A 26748-nucleotide genomic window follows, 5' to 3' on the forward strand; every position below is an offset into this window, starting at 1 on the left:
GAGATTCATTTGACCTATTGTTGATGTCCCCTGTTTAATAAGATCAATGATACATTAATAGTGTTGACTTCTCACCGTTGAGAACAAAGTAGGTGTGGGGTGGCCAGCTCACATGTAGACATCTGTATTTGTTCTGACAAATTCAATTCCTCCTGTTGGATCAGTTCCTAGTGAACTCATCCTGAGTTTTGGAATTTTGTCCAAAATTCTCTTTGGCCAAAGAGAAGACATAAAATCACAAGCTTCACAGATACTTTCCCATTCCAGATACTTATTCATCTCATAGTCCACTATTGATAAATAAAATCATTAGGACAAACAACTAGTTCATTGACTTTATTGTCAATTGCTGATTCCACCCTGTTGGTATTAAAACGAGTTATGAGAAGGAAGAGCAAAATAAACAGTAAACCTTTTATCTCCTCTTGGTCTCCTGATTTTCTCTGGGTCTTAATCCCTTAAAATCTGTGCAAGTGATATGCTGAGTGGCATACCGAATGTTTTATTCTGTTTCATGGAATTGCATGGTTTTGCTATTTGTAAATCTTTTCTAACACATCTTGGAAAACTGGAAAACCTTGACAAAAAAGTTCTTTTTCCTAAGAGATCTATAAAGAATGAATTAGTTTCTGAAGCTCCCTCTCAGAAGGAAAAAATTAAGTTAATGTGAATGTCTGATAGCATTCCAACTTCTGAATACATGTCAGTGGGTATCTTTTAGAATGTTTTCTGCATCTAAAAGTCCTTAGACTAATGAATATGAAATCATAAATACTAAAGAATATATTATTAGACAAAAAAAAATCTGAGCCACACCTCAGAGTACAGCCAAGTTTTATACCAGTTTATTAACTTTGTTTTTTCCTGAACTTCATGGCTTCTCCACTGAAATGTACCTCTATTCCTTAGCTGTTCTTGAGGCTAAAGCCCTCTATCTGAAATTCAACCTTTTGAAAAACCTTTACAGGCTTTTTATAGCATTTTGCAACAAATACACATGGTGAGTAGTTTCTGCAAAGAAGTTAGCTGTATGAGTTTCTGATTGAATTAAGATCTCTTGTGTATAAAAGTTTTACTTTCATTATTTGGTTTGACATACTCTACTATGACTCAGTCTATCTCTGGGACCTTAGAGATGCATCTCTCTTGGAAACCTATTGGATCCATGTTTCTATTAAACATCATTTGTATGGAATCTTTACGCTGGTCAACAGTGCAGTGTAGAAATGCATAAGTATGTGTCAACCCAAACCTTGTCTATACATTACAGCAGAAGGCTGAAAGGAGGTACTAAATTTCATGCTAAAATTCAGTGTCCTGCACAACATCATATCCAACCCAATAAACCTAGCTGAGAGGCAATCCTCTCTGCAAGACTAGGCTATAATCTCGTACTCCTGTGGCTGGCTTAGAGAGATAGCTCATTTTGGAAATCACATAGCTTCCACCAGTCTGGGCTTCCCTGCACTATGCTCAACTGTTTGCTGTAGATACTACAGATACTGTTTGCTGTTGATAGTTTAAGTATTGTGTTTTGTGTGTAATTGTATTATGTATTTTTTAAGTATTGTGTGTTCTGTTTGACAGAACTGTCTTGCAATTGCCATTCAGATAAAACTCTCAGAAGCTGGTGTTAAGTAGTCACTTAATGCAAGTTTCTGGGTAATGTCATGCTTGGTCTTGTGTTTTATCTTTAAAGTGCTTTTTTCACACAGGGAATGGAATTCATGGAATAAAGTAAAAATAGTGTCTGTTGGCTGCTTTGCAATAGATTTGCTTTGTTTTTGTCAGTGAAAAGTTCAAGGTCATCTCTGCCTTGTACATCTGTGTATTTTTCTGGTCATCTAACATAGTTACCCCAGCTAAAACTAAGATGATATAAATAAATTTTAATGTTCACTTTTATATGTTTAGTACTATTCCTACTATTCCTATAATGATGATCATACGTTATTGCCAACATTATCTTACAGCAAGTACTGTGTTATGGTCTACAAAGAGTAAGCCTTAAATGACAGGCCAACACCAGCTATTACGAGAACATCAAGAGTGCATGGTATTAATGACCTACTTGCTACTGAACACATAGTAAAGATTCAAGGCTTGCTTAAACTTTTGAAAATCTGTGATATAACAGATTCCAGCTACCTGCAAGATCACCTTGTCTTATATTGTCTTGATGTTCTATGACAGTTATAGTCCTTTGAAAGCCAAATCATCATCCCAGGGCTGAGGATGATGAGAACTGTCTTGGCAGCTGTCTGACCAGCCCAGAGACCTACCTGCCATAAGACATCCAAATGACAAGAAATCTCAGAATGAAATTGCTCTCCCTTCTTTAATCTAGCTTTTACAGGATAAATGAAAAATAACTGTATTTAAAATGCTGTTGATGGGCATATCTTAAAATCACTTTCAAAGATAGAGGCTGAGAAACAAGTTTGCAGTGTTTTAGGTAGTCTGTGATTTCTTTCTTAATTAGAAGTGTAGTGACTACCAATCTCTTTCAAACTGTTCATTTGTCACCCTTCTTGGTAGGCTGTTGTTCCTCTGTCATAGTATATACTCATATTGACTCTACTGGGTCAAAATCCAGGAAAAGTATCTTACTTATCTAAGCACTTAAACACACCATAAATATGTGATTTCATCCTACTTGACTGATGCCTGCTTTCCTGCTTGTTTTTTTTTTTTAATTGGAATAGTACTGCTTCAGAGTTCCTATGACTTATGCTATACTTAAAATATTTGGATAAGTCCTTTTCCTGCTTCTTTAGAATCTGCCTTAGAATCTGCCTGGAGATCTCTAGTAGTGGTGAGCTCAGTTGCATCCAGCAGAGCATAGTGCTACCCTCCATCAAGGGTCCTGAGGGCAGCCTAGGTGTACAAATGCAACTATATTGTTTGTGACTCTGGAATGAGCTTAGTCACTTTAATCTTGAAGATGTTGTCACTGTGTTCCGATGTTTAATACAGACATCTCTGATATCTGCAAATTATATTTACTTCCTATATTTTAGGCTCCTGAACCTGAAATAGAATACAAAACCCAATGTTGGGTTACCAAGCTCCGTGTACAGTGCCAAAGTATGCATCTCAAAGGGTGAAAAAGGCTATATGCTGACCACAGAGCCATCTAAGAGAAGTTAATGAGAAATTCTAGCCAGAGAAGTTTGTGTTTGAACTCCTCTTAGAAAGCTGGAACAGAATGACAAGGACAACCAGTGGTCCAAAGTCCATATGTAAAGATACCCGCTAAATAGGTAGTGTCCTTTGGAAAAAGGGAGTGGGATTCACTCTTTTCAAGTGGCTGTGGCACCCAGCTTTTATATAAGAGCTAGGTGCTTGGAGACCTCAGTTCAGCTTTTTAAATCTTAGCGTATTCAAATCTACATCTCTCTCCTCCCAGGAAAATAAAAGCAAGATTAGACTTTGTATGTTGCAGCTGAGATTCTGTTCAGCAAATGTTGTATAATTGAAATAATTGGATTTTTTTTTTAATTGAGAGAAGATATGATTTAGGAAAAGACATCATAGGTCTTTAAATATATGAAAGGTTATTGGAGAGATTTGGGTAGAGAGTAAACTAAGACATAAAGAATGGGCTTAGACTGTTGTAAAAGGTGTTTCAGTTAAAGAAATATTTTGAATACTAAAGGTAGATAATTATGGAGATGGGTTACCTATCCATTACTGGAAGGAATGAGACAATTAGACAAATATTTCCAAAGATAGCTGAGGTGGCTTCTCAGTCTCTCTTGTGACCACATTTTTATGACACTATGATTTTATTGCATTTTGCTTTGAGCATTCAGTTGGAAAAGGGATTTTTTTATTTCAGTCCCATTTGGGGGATTATGTGGGTTTTTTTTAATTAGTGATTAATTCTGTTTGTTAGTAGTAGCTACAGGGACAAAAGTCAAAGATTTATGTCTCTCATCTGAGTACTCTAGATAGAATAGTGAGTATTTTCATGTTTCATTTCCTTATGAACTCATGAATTATGCTTTTTTTTTGTTTGTTTTGATGGGTTTGGGAGTTGTTTTTTTTGTGTAGTAGTCCCATTTCCATGTGATCTGGGAGGATACCAAACAGAGCTTGTGGCCTTACAATTAGAGCCTGCTTTAATTGTGTGTCACTGGGAGGCAGAGTTCTGGATGTGAATCCCATTAGGTGAAGAGAGAGCTACATTGCTGTCCCTCAGTAACCAGGCATCTGTTCCAGGGTGGTGCCTACTCCACCTTATAATAAGAAAAAAGCCAAGAAAGCCAAAGCTGATAGCCAGAAGCTCTCAGTGTGAATAATGGTTACATTTCCTAGATTGGGTCCTACAGGAATCACAGAAGAGGTCAGGTGGGCTCAGGGTGGGTCTACAATGAACATGTGCACAATAGAGAATTTTGGGAGAAAAGAGTTCCCTGAGGTACCTGAAGAATTCAAGGACAACCAGGATTAAGGAGCCACTTAGCAGAGTGAAAGAGGTTGGTTTGCAGTTTTGGATATAGGAATTCACATTAATTTATTGAATTTTGTCTAGGTCTCACAGTTCCTTATAGAATTGCCAGTACAGGTTTGTGAAAGATGGATTTCCACTGAGACTGTGTAATAGAGAACTGGCCAAAATATAAATGTAGAGTTACTGCTCTGAGGTGAGTGTCATCCCAGTGGCGAAGTCACTTAAACTAAGTGCATAGATTGAGCTTCAGGTGTCTGCTTTATGTTTTAGTCTGTAGAAAATTATTACTGGGTTATGCTTTTATCTAGTGAGTGATTCCTAAGGCACACATTGGCAAACACCGTCAAGATATTACAGATATGTTTGCAACCTCTAATCTTCTGAGTTTTTATTTAGATGTGTTTGTCATAAATGCCCTAGCAGATTTATGAAAACATTTTGCCCTTTCTAAATTATAACTATAAACTAAAATGTTAAAACATGTAGACTATATATCCTCATAAACCAAGAGGTTCAGAGGAAAACACCCTGTAAGCAGGTTAGTTACAAATGGATTGAAGTAAAAGTCCAGTACTTCTATATCCAAAAATTTAGGTATGGGAATACCCAGATGATTTATAGTCTCTAGGAACAATATTAGCATATGAAACAAAGAACATTTTCTTGACCACATTATTTCTTTGAAATTAAATCAATGTAAACTTAATCTAGAAAAATTATTAAATGTTGTCTTTTCAAGGTAAATATGCCTTTTCTGTAGACAATATTTACTATTTGAGAAAGGGAAAAATTCAGAAGGGTCTTTTGTAAATTCTTTACAGTATGATCTAATTGCAAGCATAAATCTATTACTCCTATAAACTGTGTATTTTCATTTCTGTGACAACAGAAAGATAATTGTCCCTATGCACAAACTTTTCCATGCAGTGATAAATTACCTAGGCATTTTCTGTAATATATTTTGTGTCATAGGTTGTCTGTTGAGCCAGTGTAGATCTAGTGTAATGAAATCCATGTTGGTCTGTGCCTCAGAAAAATCCCTTTATAGATAAGACAGTTGGACAGTTTTGACTTAGTGTTTTAGCTTTTGTACTCTGTAACTCTTTTTGGTGTGGAAATCATTGTATATGAATCAGAGAACACACAAAATGTTTACCCATATACAAGCAGTTTTCCTCATATTCTGCAGCTGAAGAATGAGAGTAGAGAAATTTTAATAATCTCTATTAAAAATACTTATATAGTACTATGCAGTAGAGGCATATCTCTAATACTAATAGTACTATGTAGTAGAAGCGGAATATCCCTAATACTGTTCAATATGCCGATGTATTATGTATTAATAGACAATTACCTGAATAATCTGATAACTGCCACCATTCCGGTATGAAAACAGGCTTTCTCTTTAAACTATTAATTTCTGCCTCTAAACTATAATTTAACCTGTACACATTAACTACTGATGGTGAATTAAAGTAACAAGGTAATTAGTAGATACTCTTTAATGGTGATATTTGCTATGATTATACCAATGAAAGGACAATTTGTGACAGTTGTGTACAATGCTTACACTCAAGCTTATGCTTGAGATAAGGCTGGAGAATTGATAGTGGCTTAGTTGCTCCTGCTTCGCTTTGACATCTGAGTTTTGTAAAATCCAAACAACAGAATATTCCCTTCTCTCTCATCTGTCATCTATTTCCTCATATTTATGCTGTTGGTACTTTCTTTTGTGTGATGATGGAGAACAGCATGAATACATGTACTTCTTGCAGATATTGAATTTACCTTCTAGTGAGTACTGGACATCATAGTTGTTCACCTGAGTCTATGTGACTTTCAGAGAGTTTAAAAAAAATGGCTGCAGAATAAGAGGACATATATTGTTATTTCTTTGTAGCAATGGCAGATATCTAAAATAAGGAAGTGTGTAGCTGTCATGGAATTCCAAGAGATTTATAAATTCTTTACCACTAGTCATTTTGAAAAACATTCCTTTCCATTTTTATAGTGTGGGCTTGGTTGGCTGACACTTTAGGACATGGAAGAGTCTTTAGCTTACGCTATCCCTGCCAGAATCAGAGGAACTTGAACACTTGATTTCCAATAATCTTGGGAACTGCAGGCTGTTTATAAAATGTATTGAACATAAAAGTCCATCTTTCCTCAGCTGGTGTGTATGTAGGCTCATGATAATATCTATTGTGAACCCTTTTGGTAAGAGACAGACATGCTAATTTTGGAAATTACTCAAGAAAAAGCCTAAAAGCCTAAAGAGAAAGAAAGCACAGAACTCCTTGGGATTACCATATTAGAAGGACCCCCAAATTTATTTATTTATTTTTTAAATCCCAGTAAATTCAACCAGATTTTAATAAAAAAAGACCACAGTGCAGAAAGGTTTGTTTTGTTCTTCGCAGACTGTCTTCCTCCAGGAAGTGGGGAAATTTTATTTCTTTACTACTTGCCAAGCAAGTACTCAAGGAACTGATTATATCTAATAACAGAAACGTGAGCCAAACTGTTGTACATTGGCAGTTGGTCCAACAGGAACTATGGCAAAATGGGGACTCCTGTTTTTCCAGCCACTTGGCAATTCAGGATGCTTCCACACAATACCTCTATCTGTTGATATCCTGCTGAGTTCTGAAGAACACAGGAAATAAGAAAAGGTATTTTGGATATTCCTGAAATAAATCAAAAGAAGTCCTCATGGGCTGAATTATACAAAAAAAGATAGTGTATTGGGTCTGTTTGAAAAAGATAAGGTCAAGTATGCACAAAGACTTGGAGGTAGGATGACTAAATACATATACACTTGCCCATACCTGTTCTATACAACCTTGTTTCAAATACATTCTTTGTATCAAGTAGATTAAAGATTCATCCTCAGCAAAACACTTTTTTTTTTAGGTTACCTCATACAAATGTGTGGTATAGCAGACATTTAATTCAGTTAAGCTGCTTACTCCCTTAAATAGCAAGAGGAAAGGCCAGTAAATCAGGAATGAGATAAATAGATTTTTGAGAAGTGAAAACCACATCTGTAGTTGAATGGTTTTTAAACAGATATGATTATTTGTGCTTCTATATTAATTTTATGAAAATATGACCAACAAGCTCTTGAAGGAGTTATTATTTATCAAGAGATGTCACCTGGGTGTTTAAGTGATTAAGGAATAATGAAATAATCATGCTTATCCAGATGGACTTCTACCAAGGAGACAGGAAGAGCTTTAGCTCTCCTCATCCCTGTTGGCAGTCATAAGGTTACAAGATAAGGCCACAGGGTTACACAGATCCCTTTCCCCCAGTTAGAGATCTCTCAGTTTTGCTCATTGTCTAAATAACGAGATATATCAGCTTAGGACTCTCAGAATTCCATTTTTGTCTAAAGATTTTTTTTTAGGTAGTCCGGGCTATTTCATTCACTTCTAATCAGATATTAGAACATGTAGTCTCTTGGATTCGTTTTCCCACTTTTTACGAGCTTAATGTCAAGTCTAAAATGACTTTAGGTTAATTCATTTTACTTCATACATTGCAAAATAATCGGTTTAGGAGTTGCAATGAAGAAGAGACATTCCATGCCACTGAGCACATATAAGATCATCAAACTATGTTTTGCAGTATTAAGACAAATTACAAGCATACCTGCACTTCACCATAGAGTACTTAGGGTAACTTTGAGAAATTCTGCCTTTGAAGAGAGTAGGGAAAGAAGTTTTCATGTGTATTAGATGTCAGTCTGCCTAACTAAGTGTAACTGAATATCCCTGCTGGAGTCTCCATTTAGAAATACATCTCTGCATTGTCGTCTTTCAGCTCTGAAGTTTGTCTGTGTAACTCAGCCAGTGTTGATTTGCTGTAAATCTGGAGGTCCTAGACTCAGTGCTACCTGCTAGGAGTCTCACTAAGGGTTAACACAGCATTTCTTTCATTATCATTGGATTACTTGGTTTTCTAATACTGTTATCATTTTTAATTAGTTTCAAGGCTTCCGTTTATTTTTCTTTTGTGAAATAGATTCTGAAGAAACAATTTCTGTAGTATTTTCAACTGAGTAATTATTAGTACTTATCCGTCATCTCATTTTTTATGTATCATTTCTATTCTGATCAATATCTAAAATATCTCTCATTTCATATCTTGTATCTTTCTTTATTCAGGGTATTACTGATAAAAAGTGAGGAATCAGGTATGCATATATGTAGTTCAGAGAGAGACACAATTTCAATTTGAATGGGAAGACATGCTCTTCCAAATCAAGTCACATTCAAGGGCAAGTATTCTGTGGCAGAAGGTCTAATTGTGGAGATAGTGCTCATCTGTTGTTTAATAATAACTTATTTGGTCCAATAGTTGTGAGCGAGGCTGTACCACTTGTAGTTCCTGCAGCTGTATCACTGCAGATTTCTTAGGATTGTTCTTGAGAAAATTTTTAAACCTGTGAGGTACTATAGCATAAGCTTGAATTCCTGTGAGAATAAATGTGGTCTCTTGTGGTAGGAAAAGATGCTGACAAAGTGACGGCAGTTATTAAGAAACAGAGAAGCATTCAGAAGAGAAGCTCTAAGAAAAACAAAGTAAGGCAGACCCTCTCACACTGCTTGTTAGTGCTTTATGTTTGGTGAGAGTATGCCTGGTCTGACACAGGAGTATAAGACTGAAGGACCTTTTCGGTCATAAAATTGTTGCAGGTGACAATGTCATAAACTTCCTTTCATAGGTTGGTAGGGTCTCAACTTAGAGCTAGTTTTAACCTACATAACGCTATCGAAGAGCTGTTGAATTTCACGTTCCTCTTCTTCCTAGAAAACTCCTTTTACTTTCTACTTTATATTTATTCCTACAGTTCATATACCCAAATTATTCTTGCCAGTGTTTCCCATTAGCTTTATTAGCTCTCCAAGCCCCCCAGTGTTTGCTTTGTATAAACACTTCAGGAAGGCAATCGACTGTATTCTCAACCCTCATTCTATATGGAAACAAGACAAACTTTCTTAGGGTATTTGTCATCAAAATACCTTAATGAACTAGTATTAGGAGCAGCTAGTTATGACTACATGGAATTCCATGTGCGTTAATCTGTATTTCTTTCTGGCAAGGAAAATGAGCCTCTGTGGCACTGACTGTTTCACTAAGCTGCTTTAGTTACCAAGCTAGCTTTTTTAGCTAGCTCTGAAATCTCTGCACCAGACCACAGTCTCAGGAATACTTGTATCATGGTTCAGAAACATAATTTCATCTTGGAACTGCCATGAAACTGGGCTAGCAGAATGATGAATGAAACAAAGAAATAACAACTTGAGAGGCTACATTTATTCTAATAAATTTAGTACCAGGGAAGTTCCTGGTTGCTGGCACTCAAAATCTGGGTTGGTAAATTTGTCCCCATCGTGGTCGTAGCTCTGGACCAAACAGTTCCTGAATTAGTGTGGGCCAGGGATTATTTCCACCAGGCTGCTGGATGCAGCATCATCTTTGGATGGTAAGAGAGTTTTAAAGTCTAGATATGTGGTGGTGTTTTCCAGTTAGCCCCAGTGCTGCAGAATATTTATGGGCAGGTTTAATTTCTTAATATTAATATAGTCAGTGTCTCCTTTCACATGGTTGATTTTTTTTTTTATTTTTTTTTTCTCTATTCAATATTCTGGTAGCCTACCACCACCAAATTCATGTTTCTTGAACATGATAACTAAATTCTGTTAACTACACCAGATAAAATCTCACCAGTATATTGTACAGCAGTACTAATATTGTCCTATCATTGGAAATAGCTCACTTGCCACATCCTGAAATTGCATTTTTTTCCACAGCCAAACCACACTGTTTCCCGGTTTTTCCATGATAAATTATTATATGTTTTCTCTGTTTCTAATTCCTCATCCCCTACTTTATGCAAAAATTCTATACTTTAATAATTCTTATTTGCAAATAAAATAGCTTACAGAAAAGCAATAGTCTCTATTATTCTTTAGACTCTGTGAAAGGGTTTATTTCTCAAGCCGTGTAGCACGTAGGGACAAGTTCACAATTACTACAGTCTGGAGGGGGGAAATGGTGTCAGGGTGCTATCTAATTTTGTTCCTTTCTGCTGTGTTGGAGAAGAGTTTGTTGTGTAATAGCTTGGAAGACAAGCTCTGAGATCTTTGTATATGGCATTTCTCTTTCTCTTTTCTGTCCTATTGTTATACTCACTTTGGGATTAGGCAGTCTGTTCTATCTGCTTGAAAACATTGTGAAACAAGCTGTAATTGTATCCTCAGACTATGCCTCCAGTTTTGGCCTAGGAGTATTTAGCCTGGTCTGTCATGAATGCTAAAGTTCATTACTCTTACTTAAATTTCTGTAAGGCTAACAGATTAAATCATTGTTCTGAAGAAGCATCATTATTTAAATCAGGCTTGTTTGCATTAGGCAAAAAGCAGTAATTCTAGGTTGAGATTTACATCCCTCTCAATGAACATCACTTGTGAAATATGTCTGTTCCTTAATGAATGACTGTAATAACTATTACATTTTTGCATAATAAAAGAATTGTACTAAGGGGTACTTCTCAAAAGATTCTGTCAGGAAACACTTGAAAATTGTGGCATTTGCAAATAGAATGTACATGATAGCTGTAAGAATTTTTGTTTTGCCTTTGGGAAGACCTTTGTTAGGTAGCTCTGCCTCCACAAATGAGGGTTTAAAAAAATATATACACACACATATATTTGAACTTTCCTTTTGGAATACAGGAGACAGACCTAGGTTTTGGCTTGTGATTTTTAATTATTGCAGTATGTTTTTTCAAAGAGTATTCATGTGGTGGTTTAATTAGCTATCACTTTGCCTACTCCCTTCTATTCCCTTTTCTCATCCCTACCCCCAAACCAATAACTACTGTAAATGCTGAAATTTGGTAAAAGTGAGGATCTTCAGTTTGCCTTCTCAGAATCAGAGTTTTAAAACACTTTAAGCTCTGAGTTCAATGCCTCATGGGTGTTGGTGTGGAATATTTTAACAGTTTTACAGCAAAGCAATTTCTATGTGTTTTGAAAGCTCACTTGCAATAGTTGATATTAATGAAATTTAACACTTGTCTTGCTTTGCGCTCTGACAGACTCTCTGTATGACAGCTTATGGAAATTTCACCTTGTAGTTTACAGTCCCTTGGAGAAGTGCAGCTGTGACGTTTGTTTAGATTAGCAGATAATAAGGCAGAGGGAATAAAGTCTTCAGGAAGCATAATGGTTTTGTTTTTAGAAGAGCTAAACAATAGCTTTAAATAAACCAGGTTGTTAACTACAAGTTTAACCAGACAGCTTAATTTTATGTCATGTTGGAAGCTTATTATTATTATTATTGCATGTTAAATGCTTTCTTAGCATTCTAGAATAAATGAAAAATAAAGTTTTAGAATTGTCACTGCCACAGCTAACACACTAACTAATGAAAAAGCGAAGTCTGAGGAGGTTGGACAGCCCTCAGTTGTTTTGTGGTATCTGATAACATTTGGCTTTGCTAATTTCATGGAGAGGCTTTCTTGTGTTTCAAAAGCCATCTCCAAATAGTCATCTCTTTCTAGAGTGACTGTGATAAAATGCTACATTTTATGACCACACTTCAAACTTTAATAAAATGTTTCCATTTATTTCATTTAATTTAACTTTTGTATCATGATAAATCTTGATGAAATCAAGAATGCAAAGGAAATTCATTTGTCACTTTTACTTTTGCCTTTAATTCCGTGTGATCATAGGCATAATAGAAATTTAAGCTGCAAGAGGTGTTTTTAGTGAAGATTGAAAGAGATGGGATATGGACTATCTCATCCCTCTCTGCAGAACCCATTTGTTCAAGATCCTCATATGTAGCATGACTCATTTCTTCCTCTACCAAGATATTCAGAAGTCTACTTCTTATTTTTCTCTGAACTATGTAGATGCAGTTTGATGTAGTGTGACATCTCTTCCCTTCTTCACCCGCTGTTTTTTCCTGAGCAAACTGTACGTTGTTGTAACAATATTATAGCTGCATGTTTTGTTCCATGTAATATCTGAGATGGTAGTTACATCATCTTTTGATTATATATTAAGAACTCTGTTTCTTTCTGTTTCACTTGTCTGATATTTGTCTAAAGGCTGCTCTGAAGGTCCATCTATTTCTTTATAAAGTTATGAGACTTCTAACAGGTCCAAGATGGGTAATTATTTGATACTCTGCTACAGCTACCTGTATCATCTCCCAATATTGCTTCTATTCCTTCTTAACTATTTGCAGCCTCTTACAGAAAAGCTTGAAAAGTAGATATTTAAAGTGAAGAAAGGAGTCTAAGAGCATTAATTTGCATTTCATCCCTGACATTATTTTAATACAAATGGCCTCTGACAAATTTTGTGTCAACCCAATTTGTATAGACCCCTTAATCTGTTTACTTTTACATGTTCATACTGGCACCCAAAGCTGGGAGTTACCCTGACTTCCTTTTATTCTGTGCTCATAGACCCAAAGATCCTAAAATAAGAATGCCCTCTAGTTAGTTAATTCCTTCAGCAATCACATGACTCAGAAATAAACATCACTTGTCCATGTAATTCACTATGTAAGAGAGACTACAGATGTGAGAAAGAAGCCTTTTTTTTTTTTTTTTTTTTTTTTTTTTTGGTCCCTGCAGGAGTGAAGGAGAGAAAAGGTAAAGGTTGCAGGGTGGGATGTGCTCTCTTACGCATCTTCATCTACGTCAGGGACTTTCTTTCTAACTGGCAGATGTCCAGAATTGTGCCTTTTTAAAGACAAATCTCTAAGTGACCTTTTTTGTCAGGAGCACTGAAAATAAGTCCTATTTAATTTATCTCTTCAATATCAAACATCTGGGACATCAACATGCAGGTAAGTATCTTAATAAAGGTAATAGATCACTTTACTCTCCAATGAATCCTTCAACAAATTGTTACTGGTGCTAGGTATAATTTGTGACATGACCTTCTTGCAATCTCTTTATCTGGTTCCCTGCTACTTTAAAATGTAGCGACAGAAGACATCTGGCCCACAGAACAAACTGTAAAGACATGTCTTTATCTTCTGTAAGATACATGAGAGATAGATATCATGCTCTATAAAAGAAGGTTGAGGACGAATGAAATAAATCTTCATACAATGGACTATAGAGGCTACTCAGACAAAATAAATTATTTTATGATTAACCACTGGAAGGACTTTTAAAATCCTGAAGTGCTTCTGGAGTCTTGCAAAAGACTTTTATGGGGCTTATAAAGCTTTTCCTGGTGCTAAATAGATATAAAGCAAATTACAATGCAGTTTGGTAGGCTGGCATACAAAGGGGAAAAAGAGATACAATGACGAAAATGTTGCAGGGCTGACTTTGGTATAGAAAGGATGACCTCAACCTGACAGCACTATGGTCTTTCATTCAAAGAAGTTGAACACACCTAAAAGCTCTTATAAAACCCTCTAAATTAAATAAAACACAAATTTAAACTCCCCGAGTGGGAGGTTGTGACCCTCTCCCCTCTGTGTTTATGTACGTGACCCCTGTATTTACATGGGAGATCCATGCCAGAGATTCTCTGACATGTGCAATGGCCAGTGGAAGACAGCTCTGCCTCCCCCAGTGCCAGGGTGGGAATGAGTATACGTGAAATGGGGACCCTATATGTTACCCTTTGGTAAGGAGGAGGAGGTGTGAGGAGTCTGGTGTACTGCTAAAGATATCCCAGTGCCCTGGGCAGTTGATTCATTTATTGGTGTGTATCCTTGGGTTTCTTCGTCTTATTCTGTAACCTTATATCCCACTTATGCAAACCAGGTTACAATGAAAATGCAAACACAAGCATTTGACATAACAACTGAGTCAGATGTGAGAAGTGTTCAGAAGTGATGTAGATAAAGAAATAAAAGAAAAAAACAACTTAATATATACTTATATATACATCAGAAAGGTCTATCCTTCTGTTAGCTATTTCACCTGCTGTTTCGCTTCTGATAAGATGTTAGTCTGCGTTTCAGTCTTTGTAGATGCTTCCTTCCTTCTTTTTTAGAAAAGTATCTTAACTTTATTTCCACTCTTCTGAGCAGTCTAGACAAATCTCACTTTTCATGCTGATGTCTCTATGCTCTTCTTATGAGGACAGCAACCTAGCTATTTTTTAGTTAGAACATAGTTGTGTAAATGCCTCATCGTTATAGAAGGTATATATGTCTGGTTATATGTGGTTTTCACTGGACATTCTGTATCAAACTGTACATTAAAACTGTGTATGGTAAAAATATCTAGATGGGCTAATTACATGTACCTTTTGCCTAGTTCTTGACTGACACAGGAGGAAAAAGTGGTGATCTATTTTGATATGACAGTGGCTTCAGGGAAACTGTTTTGCAACCTCTTCCTTTTCTGTATTTTGTAGCAGAGATTAGCCAGGCAAAAATTGTTCCAAGATCACTTCCACATGTTACCTTAAAAATGTCTGAGACAACTTAGGCCTGAGCCTCGTCAGCATTTTCCATTAGTCATGGAAGAGCAGCTTTCAAAAAAAATTGCTTATTCTTGCACATTGCATTAATAGTGAGAGGACTAGGTTGTGTGTAGCCAATCTTTTCCATATGTTTAGGATGCTCACGTATGTTGTTGTATATATTCTTCTTGCCCTAGGTATAATAAGGCCAATGTAATTGAAAAAGTAAGCTTCCAGAATTTACCTCCTACATGATATACCTGTAAACATATACGTATCAGTGGCAACACTACTTTAAAAATGAGCTTTTCTAAAGCCTGCAGTTGTCACTAATTACATAAATTGTCTGCATCAGTTTCAAATGCCAACACAAAGTTGCAGGCACAAACTTAAAAATATACAACCCTCATCTGCTATTAAATAGCCACAGGTGATTAAAAATGAGAGATTTATATAGTTCACTGATGAAATTTAAAAAAGCTGTAAAAGCAGTCAATGTATTCACTCATATATTCACTAATTTATTGGACATTAATGATCATGTATAAAATGAATTTAATGTCACTCTGTCTCGTTTCCCACATCAACAACTCACAGCTAGAACTTGGATTAATTGGCAGATGCAGGAGAGCAGCCAAGAGCTCTGTGGCTGTTATGACTGAGCTTAGCTTGGCTGGAATGTAATGCAGATCAAGGCAACGCATGTCTGCCAGATATTGTGTGTGAGAAGTTTGTTCTGCCTTTTCCTGTACATAAACAGACGACTTCCGTCACCATACAACATTTCCCAGAAATGCTGAAATGTCTTATCGCATTCTTTTAAGACTGATTTCCTTCCATTTCTACCTGTTCTCAAAGTTTTATTTTGGCATTACTCAAACATTATGCCCTGTGGCCTCTTTGATTTATTTTATTTTTTGTGTTCATAGAGTTTATGCTGTGTGTGTTCATTTCTGTATACTAAAATTTGCATTAATTTTTTTTAAAATATACTGTACAGGTTAAAAATAAATTCATCCAGATTTCCACTCTGTATTAAATGTGTTATTCTAGTTTATAGTTAAGCTTTTTTAAAATTACATATGTGATTGCCATATTTTTCTAGAGTATAAAGAAACTTGGTATTCATATGTTTTAAAGACTTGATTCAGCAGAAACTCTTTGAGATGTCCATTAGACCCCATTAATATATGAAAACAGCTAGTGAATTTTGGAGAAATTATAGAAAATATTCAAGATATTATCTCCGAAAAAGTAATAAATTACATATGCCTGTTAATTTTCATATCGGCACTGTATATTTCTTACTAATAATTTGATGTTATTCTTCACTGTTTCACTAGAAAATTTTTCTCCATTTTCTTTCCTCTCTGAAAATTAGGCAGCTATTCCCTTTAAGGCATACAGCCCAGTTCTTAGTAGCATCACCTTTTTAAAGAGTTGGTATATCTCTACTCTCACTGTTATTCAGATTTTCTACAATTTTCAGCTCTATGTTGTTTTGATGTCCTCACAGACCTTTCCAGATTGTTTAGCTCCGCTAAAGGAGTTTTCAAGAATAATGGGATCTGCTAACATGAACATGTCTTCCAGCACTGAAGTCTATTCTTTATTCTACCTAATAGATGTGTATCAAGTAAAGCACTATAAACCAAAGTACTTGCAAAGCAGTACTGAAGGAAGAAAGGTAAAGGACAAACAAAACAGAGATGTGGAAATACACTCAGACAAGTATAGAGGCAAGGACGGGAATGTAGGAGGTGAAATATTGTACATTCAGAGATGGCAAGTCAGGAGGAATTTGAAGATGATGATAACATTGATTATGAACTTGAACAAATACCATTCTGAGAGAGAGAGTAATGAGAAGGATGTCATAAAATGGAAAAATACATTTCATGCTAGAACTAATAACTGCCTATATAGTTCCTGCAGGACTTCAGACATTGTGCTATTTCCACAACAAAACTTCCAGCAAATTCCTTCTTCTCTTGAGCTTTTTCCCCCCTACATCAATTTCTATTACATTGCGTTAACGTTCTTCCTGTTCACATACAGTACTGGGTGAGCTGAAGTCTGCCTCCATGTCACTGTCTGGGCCCAGCAGCTAAGGCTTTTTTATGCCCATTCAGCTTCCTTTTTCAGATTCAAGTTTATTCAAAAACAATGTATCTCCACTACAGATTTATTTTACGTTATACCACAATTCAGTGCTGAGTATTTTCCTGCATTAGATAGCTTGCTTAGTGATTGTACCTTAAAAATTTCTCACACGAGTAAGCACATAAGAATGTCTTCTTTTCAATATCATGGTACTCCATGATGTATCCAAAGCCAAAATAAAAGTTTTAACTTTAAATAGGTTCTCACAGTACCCGTTAAAACAAATTAATTACCACAAATATAAATTTGTTTGTAGAGGAAACAGGCTGAAGAAGAAAGCCCACTGGCTGCTGCGTTTCTGAGAAATTGCCCTCCACCCTGCCATATTGTTATTGAAAGGAATAAATAGTCTTCACCTTAAACTGCAGGAATGACACTCTGTATTACAGAAGGAATCAGGCATCCTAGGTAGAAACCAATCATTGTCAATCCAAATAGAAAAAAACCCCACATTTTCATTATTAGGAAAAAAAAAAAGAATAGTTTTGATTAATGTCTTCTGTTTGCTCAAACACTTGTGATTTATATGGCAATTTCATACTTTATTATTCTGGATTCTTGAATGCGGTACACAAATGTACAGATATACAGAGTGCTAGATGTAATGCCTCTCTGCCAAGTGCTCACATTTCCCACTCTGACACATTAGGAGGTGTTGATTGACCATTTTGTTTTTAGCATTGTCTTAAAAGAAATATCTGACATAAAGCTCTGAAATTTTAATTGTTTCTCATATATTTCATGACTAACCAAAGATGACAAAATGCTAAGTGACTGTTATGATTGCCATGATCATATGATGCAGGTACATCTGCACCAAAAACTGTGTTAGGCAGGGTTTTATTGTGATTGCTTACAATGGAAACACAGGATCCTCCTCCTGACACTGCCTATCATGATTACCGTGATAAGTCTATTTCTGTTTTTCCCAGCCAGCCCTTTCCAGATGAAGCTTGGATAATGCTGAATTGTCCTTAAAATCCTAGCAGTGCGTCTTGCTGTGCATGAAATAAGATTCTAGTGTCTTCTTTCACTGTTAAAGTTTCTCTAGAACCACCAGTCCCTCCCAGCAAGACTCTCATCTTGTGTCTTCCTCAGTACCATGATCTGATAACTCTATATATAACTATATATCCTCTACAGATCTCCATGACTTCTTACCCACTGTGTTCTTTCTATTAAAGCCCTTCTTTGTCAGAGAAGTGAGCAGTTAACATACTCACCCCCTGCTGACCACTTGGTTCTCAGGTGTCTGTGGCCTTAGACTTAAGTAAATCTGCAAGTAAACTCTATTGCTGTACTTCCATCTCTTGCCTTCTCCAGAACTCTAGTTCGAATTATGCAGTATTGGGAAAGCAGTATTACATTTTGCATTGTTTCCTTAGTTTCAGCATTCTTCAGCCTTGGCTCTTCAGTCAGAAAGGTCCTCGGGTAAGATCTATTCTCTTACCAGATTCTATTTTCCCTCCTGGTTCTGGATAGATGCTTTCTCAAGTGTATATGTAGCTTTCTGCCAGGTTCTTCAGGAAATTCCTGTGGACTTTCTGCCAGAGGTTGCTTCAGGAAATCCTTAATGATGTCTAGTTTCCTAATTCTGCACTTATGAGCTCCAATTGCCACTTTGTCCTCTTATTCAGGTACATTTGGGAATGTCAAGCTACTTTATTCAAAAGAGCCATGAACTTTTGACCTCACATAACTATGAAGGCAAATTGTAAGAGTCTCCAACTACGAGAATGATTGACTTACATGGGAATAGTTTTCATTACACTATGTATTAGATTATCCAGTTCTTCTTGTTTCTTGGCCTAGAACAAGCAGAGAAAAGTCCATTTTATCTTTAAGCAATTAGTAGCATTCAAAGGAATAATGTGAGCTTCTACAAAACCAAAGGCCCAATGAAGGCCTGAAATCATATTCAATTTTATTTTTCCTCTTCAAAAAATCTGTACTACCATAAAGACTTGCTTAAATCTGATTGCACTCATGGTCTACCTGTTTGTCATTCAGTGTGCCTAATTATACCAGCACTGTGCATGAGCTTGGCTAAAATCAGTGTATGGTCCAAGCAAACAAAAATTTGTGGCTCTGCTGATTTTCTAGGTCTTTGGATATAATACTAATGGTGAAAGACTCTTCTTCAAGAAGATACACAAAAATATGCCATTTTTCTCAAAGCTCATCAGCCAAAATTTTCGTGACAAAGTATCTCTCATGGCAAAAATTTTCATAACAAATCATAGCAAACTTTGCTTTTAAAAATGCAACCAAATCATCACAAACAGACTCATGAGGAGACTTATTCACAAATTGTGCATATGTCATCACGTATCTCTGATAGCAGTTCATCTCTTTCTTTCAGGTACAATTTGTGTAGGTATTTGTTTTCAGAGTGTGAGTAGATAATCAAGATTTCCCCCAATGCACTTCCATTTAAACCACATGATCAGTATTCTTTGGTGTTGTCAATTGTCAATAATGTCAGCATTCTTTCTGAAGCTACATTTAGATGAGGAAAAGATACATGACGTACTTTATGATTGCAGAGTCCTTTTTATTTGCAAATTGCTAAATCCATTAGCCCGTTTATAGGACTGTTGACATCAGTTGGTGAGTAGATGGGAACCGAGAAGGGTGATAGTTTGCTGGGAGTAAACTAGCTACATTCTCTGGTAAGAAACAGCCAGTGCAGCTAATTTATGAATCATCTCTATTGTGAAGCTCTGTAAGACATATGGAGTGATTCAGTGCATGCTTTTATCAGGCATTATTCTTGATAAAAGGTTGGATATTCCTATGAGTGAAGCCCTGTTACAACCTTTCTTTAAATAAGCTTTAGGTCAGACGTATGCTTTGAGTCTCTCTGTACGTCATGTCTTGAAGAAATGCCGTTGCTGGAAAGATTTTATTTTTCTCATGGGTCAATATTGAACCCTCTTCAACCTGAAGAACTAATAATATAGTAGTTGGACTTTTCCTAGTCAAGAATTTGATTAAAAAGAAAAGGAAAGGAGAAGATGAAGAGTAAAAGAAAGAGTTTCATTTAGTATGGACTATCACCACCAAAATTTGTGAAGAAGTTGTGCATTCCTGGCTGAAGACAAAAGCCCTTAAGTGCTTCTGTTTATATCTTACAAGTCTATAGTTATTAAATGGTTATTGACTTTAAATACATTTTCTGTGAGGATAACAAATTAGTTTTAACTGAAAACTAATGATTTTTGTTTGTTCATTTAGGAAGGGGATTCCAAGTGAACAAGTGAAACAGGCTGACAGAGAGCAAGCAAAGCGTATCGTTTACTCAGTGGTTTATGGAGCAGGTAGGCAGTTTTAGGAAAAAAAACCCATTACAGTAGATTCATACTTTATACATAATTTATATAAGTAGACTGAATTTCTAAAGATGAATAAAAGTTTGTCACAGTATTAAATTTTTATTTTATCAAGGATTATTAAATTATCTATCCAGTATCAAAATCATCAAATTAATGCAGCCACATTGACATATACAAAGATTACTCTGATTTTGTATATACTTGCTGCTGATGTAACAAGCATTTGTCTTTATCTAAAATGACTTTAATTTTGAGTGGGCTTTGCATTCTGTCACAGAGACAGAGAATAACTATATAGACAGAGATGAGAATAACTGCAATGAAATTAAAAGACCTCCAGTATTGTCGCAAAACACATTTATAGAATCATAGAGTGGCTGAGGTTGGAAGGGACCTCTGCAGGTCATCAGATCCAGCTCCCCTGCTCAAGCAGGGACATCTAGAGCCGGTTGCCCAGGACTGTGTTCAAATGGCTTTTGAATGTCTTCAAGGATGAAGACTCCACAACCTCCCTGGGCACCCTGTGCCAGTGCTCAGTCACGGTCACAGTTTAAAAGTGTTTCCTTACTTTAGATCTGTATGTTTTGCCATTTCTTCACAACTGCAGAAAACCTACAAAAATCTACACTGCTGCCCATTCTGGTCTAAGTCCTGCCTGAGTCCTAGATAAGTCAAGGCATTCTGCATACTTTCCAAAACTGCCTACCATTTCTTAAACAATGCCCAACTCTCCTTATGCTTCAGACATGCTTAGAGTTACCTGCATACATGCGTATGTATCATCAGCCTAATAGTTCTTATGAATTTGTCTCGGTGAACAGCGAACTAAACTTTATGTAGGTCTTCTAGAGAAATCCAAAAGCTCTACAGAAGATGAGTACTCAGAAACCTCCTTTAGGAAATGAGAGCCCTAGGTTACAGGTTTTATTTAACTTGGAAGAACTTAAAAGAACATCTTGGGTTCCTGGGTGAGAATGCTTTCTAAACCATCTTTTGCAGTGAGCCATCGATAGTCCTTGAACCAAAGGCAGAGTTGGCCAAGAGCATTCGATTTATTGTTTAGGGCATTCAACTGGGCAGGGGAGAAAAACACTTCAATTTCAGCTCTCCACAATATCTATTTTATGTATTGAGGTGTGTGTAGATTATATACACACATATAAATATATATATATAATCACACATGCATTTTTACATTAAGCTGTATTGCATTTTAAGCATCTATGTTTAAAATCTATATTGAAAAAGCCCAGCACTAGCTCCCTGCAATGCAAATTCAGACCTTCCCAAGCTGAGACTGGAATCAAATCTCCCATTTCCAGCCTGAATATTTTCATCACTGGATTATTTTACAAAATGCAAGCCTTAGCACCCCTACGCCTTGGCCCAAGCAGATGCTATGCATTTCCCGTCTGTTCCCTTCACTCTGGGTGGAACAGACAGATGTCTGACTTAATCAGACTGAATCACCACAGGCTGAATGCCCTTTAGTTCTGTATGTAGTCAGTGGAGAAACGGAAATGCCTCAGTTACTGGGGCTAGAGCCTCCCTCAATAGAGCCTATGTCTGTCTACTCATGCTGTAGAGAACTTCAATGATTAGATTAAGCCAAATAATGGCACTCCCTCACTTGCTTTGTACCAGGCACTAAACATCACAGTGCAGTAGTGCTTGACTGAAGTATCTCCATTTATTTGTTTGTGCTTTGTCTCCTCTCAAGCGAGGGCAGCTGAAGCACCTGAGAGATAATAAGGTGCTTCAGTTCGTTAACAGTGTGATCAGATCCTAATTAAGACATAACATGGAGTGATATCATTAAACTATTTAGATGGAAACTGGGCTTACAAAAAATAATTGTTAGATACCTGAAATGGATGGACTGAATTCCACCCACAGTTTCTCCTTCAAAAGATGTCTAACTTTTCATTAAGGAGGCATTTTGATACAACTGAAGAATGTGAATAATACTTATTTATTTCACTTCTTTTGGGATTGAAGCATTCCCTGAGGAGCTTGCCTGTATTATGCTTACAGGAGCTGATGAAAATCTTTCATGTAGTAAATAGTAATCTTTTTTTTGTTGTTTTCTAAGCTTTAAGTTACACTTGGTTTATATTTTCAAGGTCTTTTCTATAGTCCTGGAGGATAGAAAATAGTAAAATAAAGAAAGAAGGGTCTCCTATGTCTAGGAGTCAGTACTTTAATAAATACCCCAAATATTGAGAGGGATGACAGTATTACTGTCTTGTGCTTGGTTTGGAGCAATTCAATTCACCTGCTTCTGCCTCAGTCATCTTGTAAAACTAAAGCATGGACAACTTAAACATCTGTAAAATAAGGAATTAATTCCATTCAATGGCAGTATTTTCAAGCCCTGAATTGACACAGAGGGATGTCAAGGTGTTTAAATGAAAAGCAGAGAAACTAATGATATTTTCAGTTTTGAAAGATGATATTGCAGACTGGAGAACACTAAAACTCATAGGCTGCAGCTAACAATTCCCCTGGCACAGATAGCTCGAGGAGAGAGTGCTCAGGGAAGCTTTCATCCACTCCTGAGCATTCCTTCACATGGCCTGTGCTCTGCATTGTGCACAATGATCTAACAGCACTATGTGGCTGTACATTCCCCTCATTTTCTTCCCAGGAACTGCATTTCCCTGGAACCTTTCAGACTTCCTTACTGATATTGTGGCTTAATTTGCCTACTGTTTTATGCAATACTTTGTCCTCTAGTATCAGTAGTTCTTTAGATGAGTAACATGGACAAACTTAGATGTTACTCTAAGGAAGCTACAGCAGTCTCCTAGCTGTTAACAGTATGTGCTTTAGCAGATAGATTTGTCATTTGCTGCCCCAGGAAGAAAACCCAAATTAATTAGATGTCAAATCAAAGTACAGACCTATAATAGCTCGGCAAGAGTCATCCTGGTGTCTTGTGTATTTCTTCTTCTAGCACCATGTCCAGACTGGTGTTCCTGCAGCTCAGTGCAGATCCTGGAATGACTGAGAACAAAATGCTACAGAATAGTTCTGAAATGCACATCAGACTGACAGTGATGCCATTTAGGTGGCCAAAATCTCTCTTTCAAAACTGCTAGATAATTTTTCTTGACAGTATTACTGTGACAATAGCTATTCTTTGCTTTTGGTGCCTTGAGACATCGCCTCTCAGCTTATTTTGTGTTGCTGTGCAGCTGACAAATATATCTGTCTTTCAAACCTCATATGACTAATGTTGATGTATGTTTTATTTTTACTGGAACTGTTTGGCTTATCAATGTATTTAAACTGTAGCTCTTAGTTTATATTTTCACACTCTGGAAAACTTTCTTCAGCTTTTTTCCACCTTATCTTAAAAATGCTTTTAGATTCAACATAATATATAGCATGCATCTATATCCTACCCAAAAGCTATTATTCCTTTCTCTCTCTGTGAAACACTTTTCACTTCTCTTTTTTCTTTTTCCAAACCTTTTATCTCACAACTTGGACCCAGATTTTTACAGACATTGAGGAGCCTAAGACTGACTGAAACCTGTGGGACTCAGACTCCTAACTGCCTTTCTAAAATCAGGCTACTTGGTCTGATTGCTTCAGCAGTTAAGTTTTCCTGAAATCTAAACCTTCTAGCTAAACTCAACCATCTACATCTCCATCCTTTTTTAGATCTTCCTTCCCATTTATGTTTATTTAAAATTGATTTCAAGTTCTTTATCTGCTCCTCAAAGTTTGCAGATTTCAACACTGAACTAGTAAAATGATACTTAAAGCAACAAAGTTATTCTGTGAACAAAAGATTTCAACCACACTATAGGTATAAATTATAACTAGGAATTTCTAAATTACATACTTCTTATATACTTCTTATTAAGTATATTCTTAATCCATTAACTTCAGTAAAACATTCAAACTCAAAGCAACACATTTGCTCTGTTGAAATGTGACTGTAGTATATCAGATCCATCCTCTTTCATAGAGATAGGTAAAGTTTAACTAATTCCGCTAACTGTGAATGTAACAGTACTATTGTATGTAGTAGATTTCTGTTCTGCTTTATTGCATAATAAAGATAATTTCTTTACCACCAGGTAAAGAACGTCTTGCTGACTGCCTGGGAATTACACCTCTTCAAGCCAGTCAATTTATAGAGAGTTTTATGCAAAAATACAAAAAAGTACATGAATTTACAAAGAAAACCATTGAACAATGCCGAAATAAAGGTAATCCAAAGTCTGTAAGCATATTTTTGTTTACTGGTTAGCACTGTGTGACAGTGGTGAAGACAAAGATTCACCTTGACCAAAATTCAGATAGTTATAGGACAAGAAATAAGATGGAATATAATTTCATGGTGAATCAGGATTTTTTCTCTTTTAACCCTAAGAAGAGCTAGTTAAATCTGTCTGCCTTTTCTCAGAAAGATACTAACAGAATAAGACATCTGTTCTCAGAGCAAACCCTACTTAATGTACACTGCATCATTTTGACATATAAAGTCCTCCAACACAGAAAAACCCAAGGAATCTTTTACTTAATAAATATGCTACATGGCTGCCGGACCGTGAAAGTTCAGCCATTTAGTCAAAGAGCCAGTTTGCAGAGCCAGTTGTTTTTAACGTATTCTTTCTTTGCATCAGTCAGAGTTTATGTTCTTGGAGTTCAGGTGGTATCTGTGATGACAGGTGTGTACAGACTGCTTCTTTGAGCCAGCAGCTGCAAACTCTTCTTGCATCAAATTTGTTGTTAGTCTACATTCATTTACATTTAGTGAATCCTGGGAATGTAGTAATTTGAGGAGAGAAAATATAGCTGCTTGAAATATTTTCTTTTAAAAGCTTATTAGCAGAACTGTCAAAATGGATTTCTTTCATGTCTTAGTACAATATACTGTACCAAAACATTTTGTAGCCATAAATAGTAAATTTGCAATATAGTATTACCCTTCATTGTATGGGTGAGTGTCATGATAGAAACATATAACTGACTTCTGGTCATGAAAATTACAGTATTCCTACTTCGTAGGGCTTAAAAATCTACTGGAAGCATGAACTGTCGTTGTGTCACACAATTGCATTCCTTCATTCATTAGTATTACTAAAGAAAAGTGAAGTTACTGAAAATCTATGTTTAGCTGTAATTCAGCCCAACATAACGTCTAGCAAAATATTACACATTTACTATATATTTCTTTGATCTATTTAAAATAACATAGCATTCTTTTATTAAAGGTGAATGAATTTCAATAACCAGACTTCTGCAATAAAGAATCAGGTTTGTGAGTTTAGTAGACAAGAGTGTCATAACTAACGTCCTTGACTGTCATCAGAACACACTTGTCTAATTAGTACTTACTCCTCCTCTCACTCCCATTTATCAACCATCGTTTTAACCATTGATAGTAGAAGTGCAATCTGTTTCAGTAGTACAAGCTCAAAAAAAACTGCAGCAGGTCAACATGATTTAATATTTTTCTTGTTAATCCACCTCAGATTACACCTTTCCAAAAAAACATTCCAACCTAGTGAGCTCATTATAAGGTAACTTTACTTATCTGCAGTTCAAACATAAACAGCACCCACCTGACTAATATTATTTAGGTGTTATAAATGTCTGATACTCTGTGTAGACAAGATAAGCACATAAGTATTATTAATTTGTGATGAAGATATTTTTGTTAGTGTATTAGTACATGTTATTATATTGTTGTTTTTGATGAAATTATCAACATATTAAAAAGACTGCATTAAGACCTCATTCAAATATCTATTTGCATATTAATCTTTGATCACAGAAGCATACTCTGCCACTACTATGTGCAAGATGGTGTTTGTCTGGGGATGCTAATCAGCTATGAGTGTTACAAGGGTGATTCTGTTGTGGAGACACACCACACAGGAATAAGGGTGTTACAGTAAATCCATTTTTCCCAGAGAATCCAGTATTTCAAGAATTCTATCTTTAGATGCTGTTCTTCCTGGAAAATCTTGGTTAAATTGGGAAGACTAGTTTGCCAAAGAATATCCTAACCTCCAGATAATTCAGCTCCTTGTTCCAAAACTAGTACTTTTGGTATCAGCACTCCTGGAAATATACTGAAGTGCAGAAAGCTATATTAATTCAGCAGAACCACCTTCATCCTCCACACATAAGTGTGGGTATGTGTTGTCCATAGTAAGGTCATAACTTTGTGTTCGGAGAAGTCTTCTTACCACATGTGCTTCCATATCTTGGTCGCCAAAGAGAAGATGAAACTCTGTGGCAGTCTGAACTTCCATGGAATCTAGTGACAATTCATGGATAGTCAAGGTGATGAGAAGTATAACGAAAGATT

At 36.2% G+C, this 26748-nt stretch overlaps 1 protein-coding gene across 1 annotated transcript in view; it reads left to right on the forward strand.

Annotated features, from left to right (window-relative positions):
• POLN (DNA polymerase nu) overlaps positions 1-26748 on the forward strand; it is a 134176-nt gene that overhangs the window by 56910 nt on the left and 50518 nt on the right. The window contains exons 19-20 of the mRNA XM_075752671.1: positions 20317-20399; positions 24506-24637. Of these exons, the coding sequence (XP_075608786.1) occupies positions 20317-20399; positions 24506-24637 (215 nt within the window). The remainder of the gene's footprint in view (positions 1-20316; positions 20400-24505; positions 24638-26748) is intronic.

Source organism: Balearica regulorum, chromosome 4 (assembly GCF_011004875.1).
Source record: "Balearica regulorum gibbericeps isolate bBalReg1 chromosome 4, bBalReg1.pri, whole genome shotgun sequence".
In the NCBI taxonomy this organism is placed as follows: Eukaryota; Metazoa; Chordata; class Aves; order Gruiformes; family Gruidae; genus Balearica; species Balearica regulorum.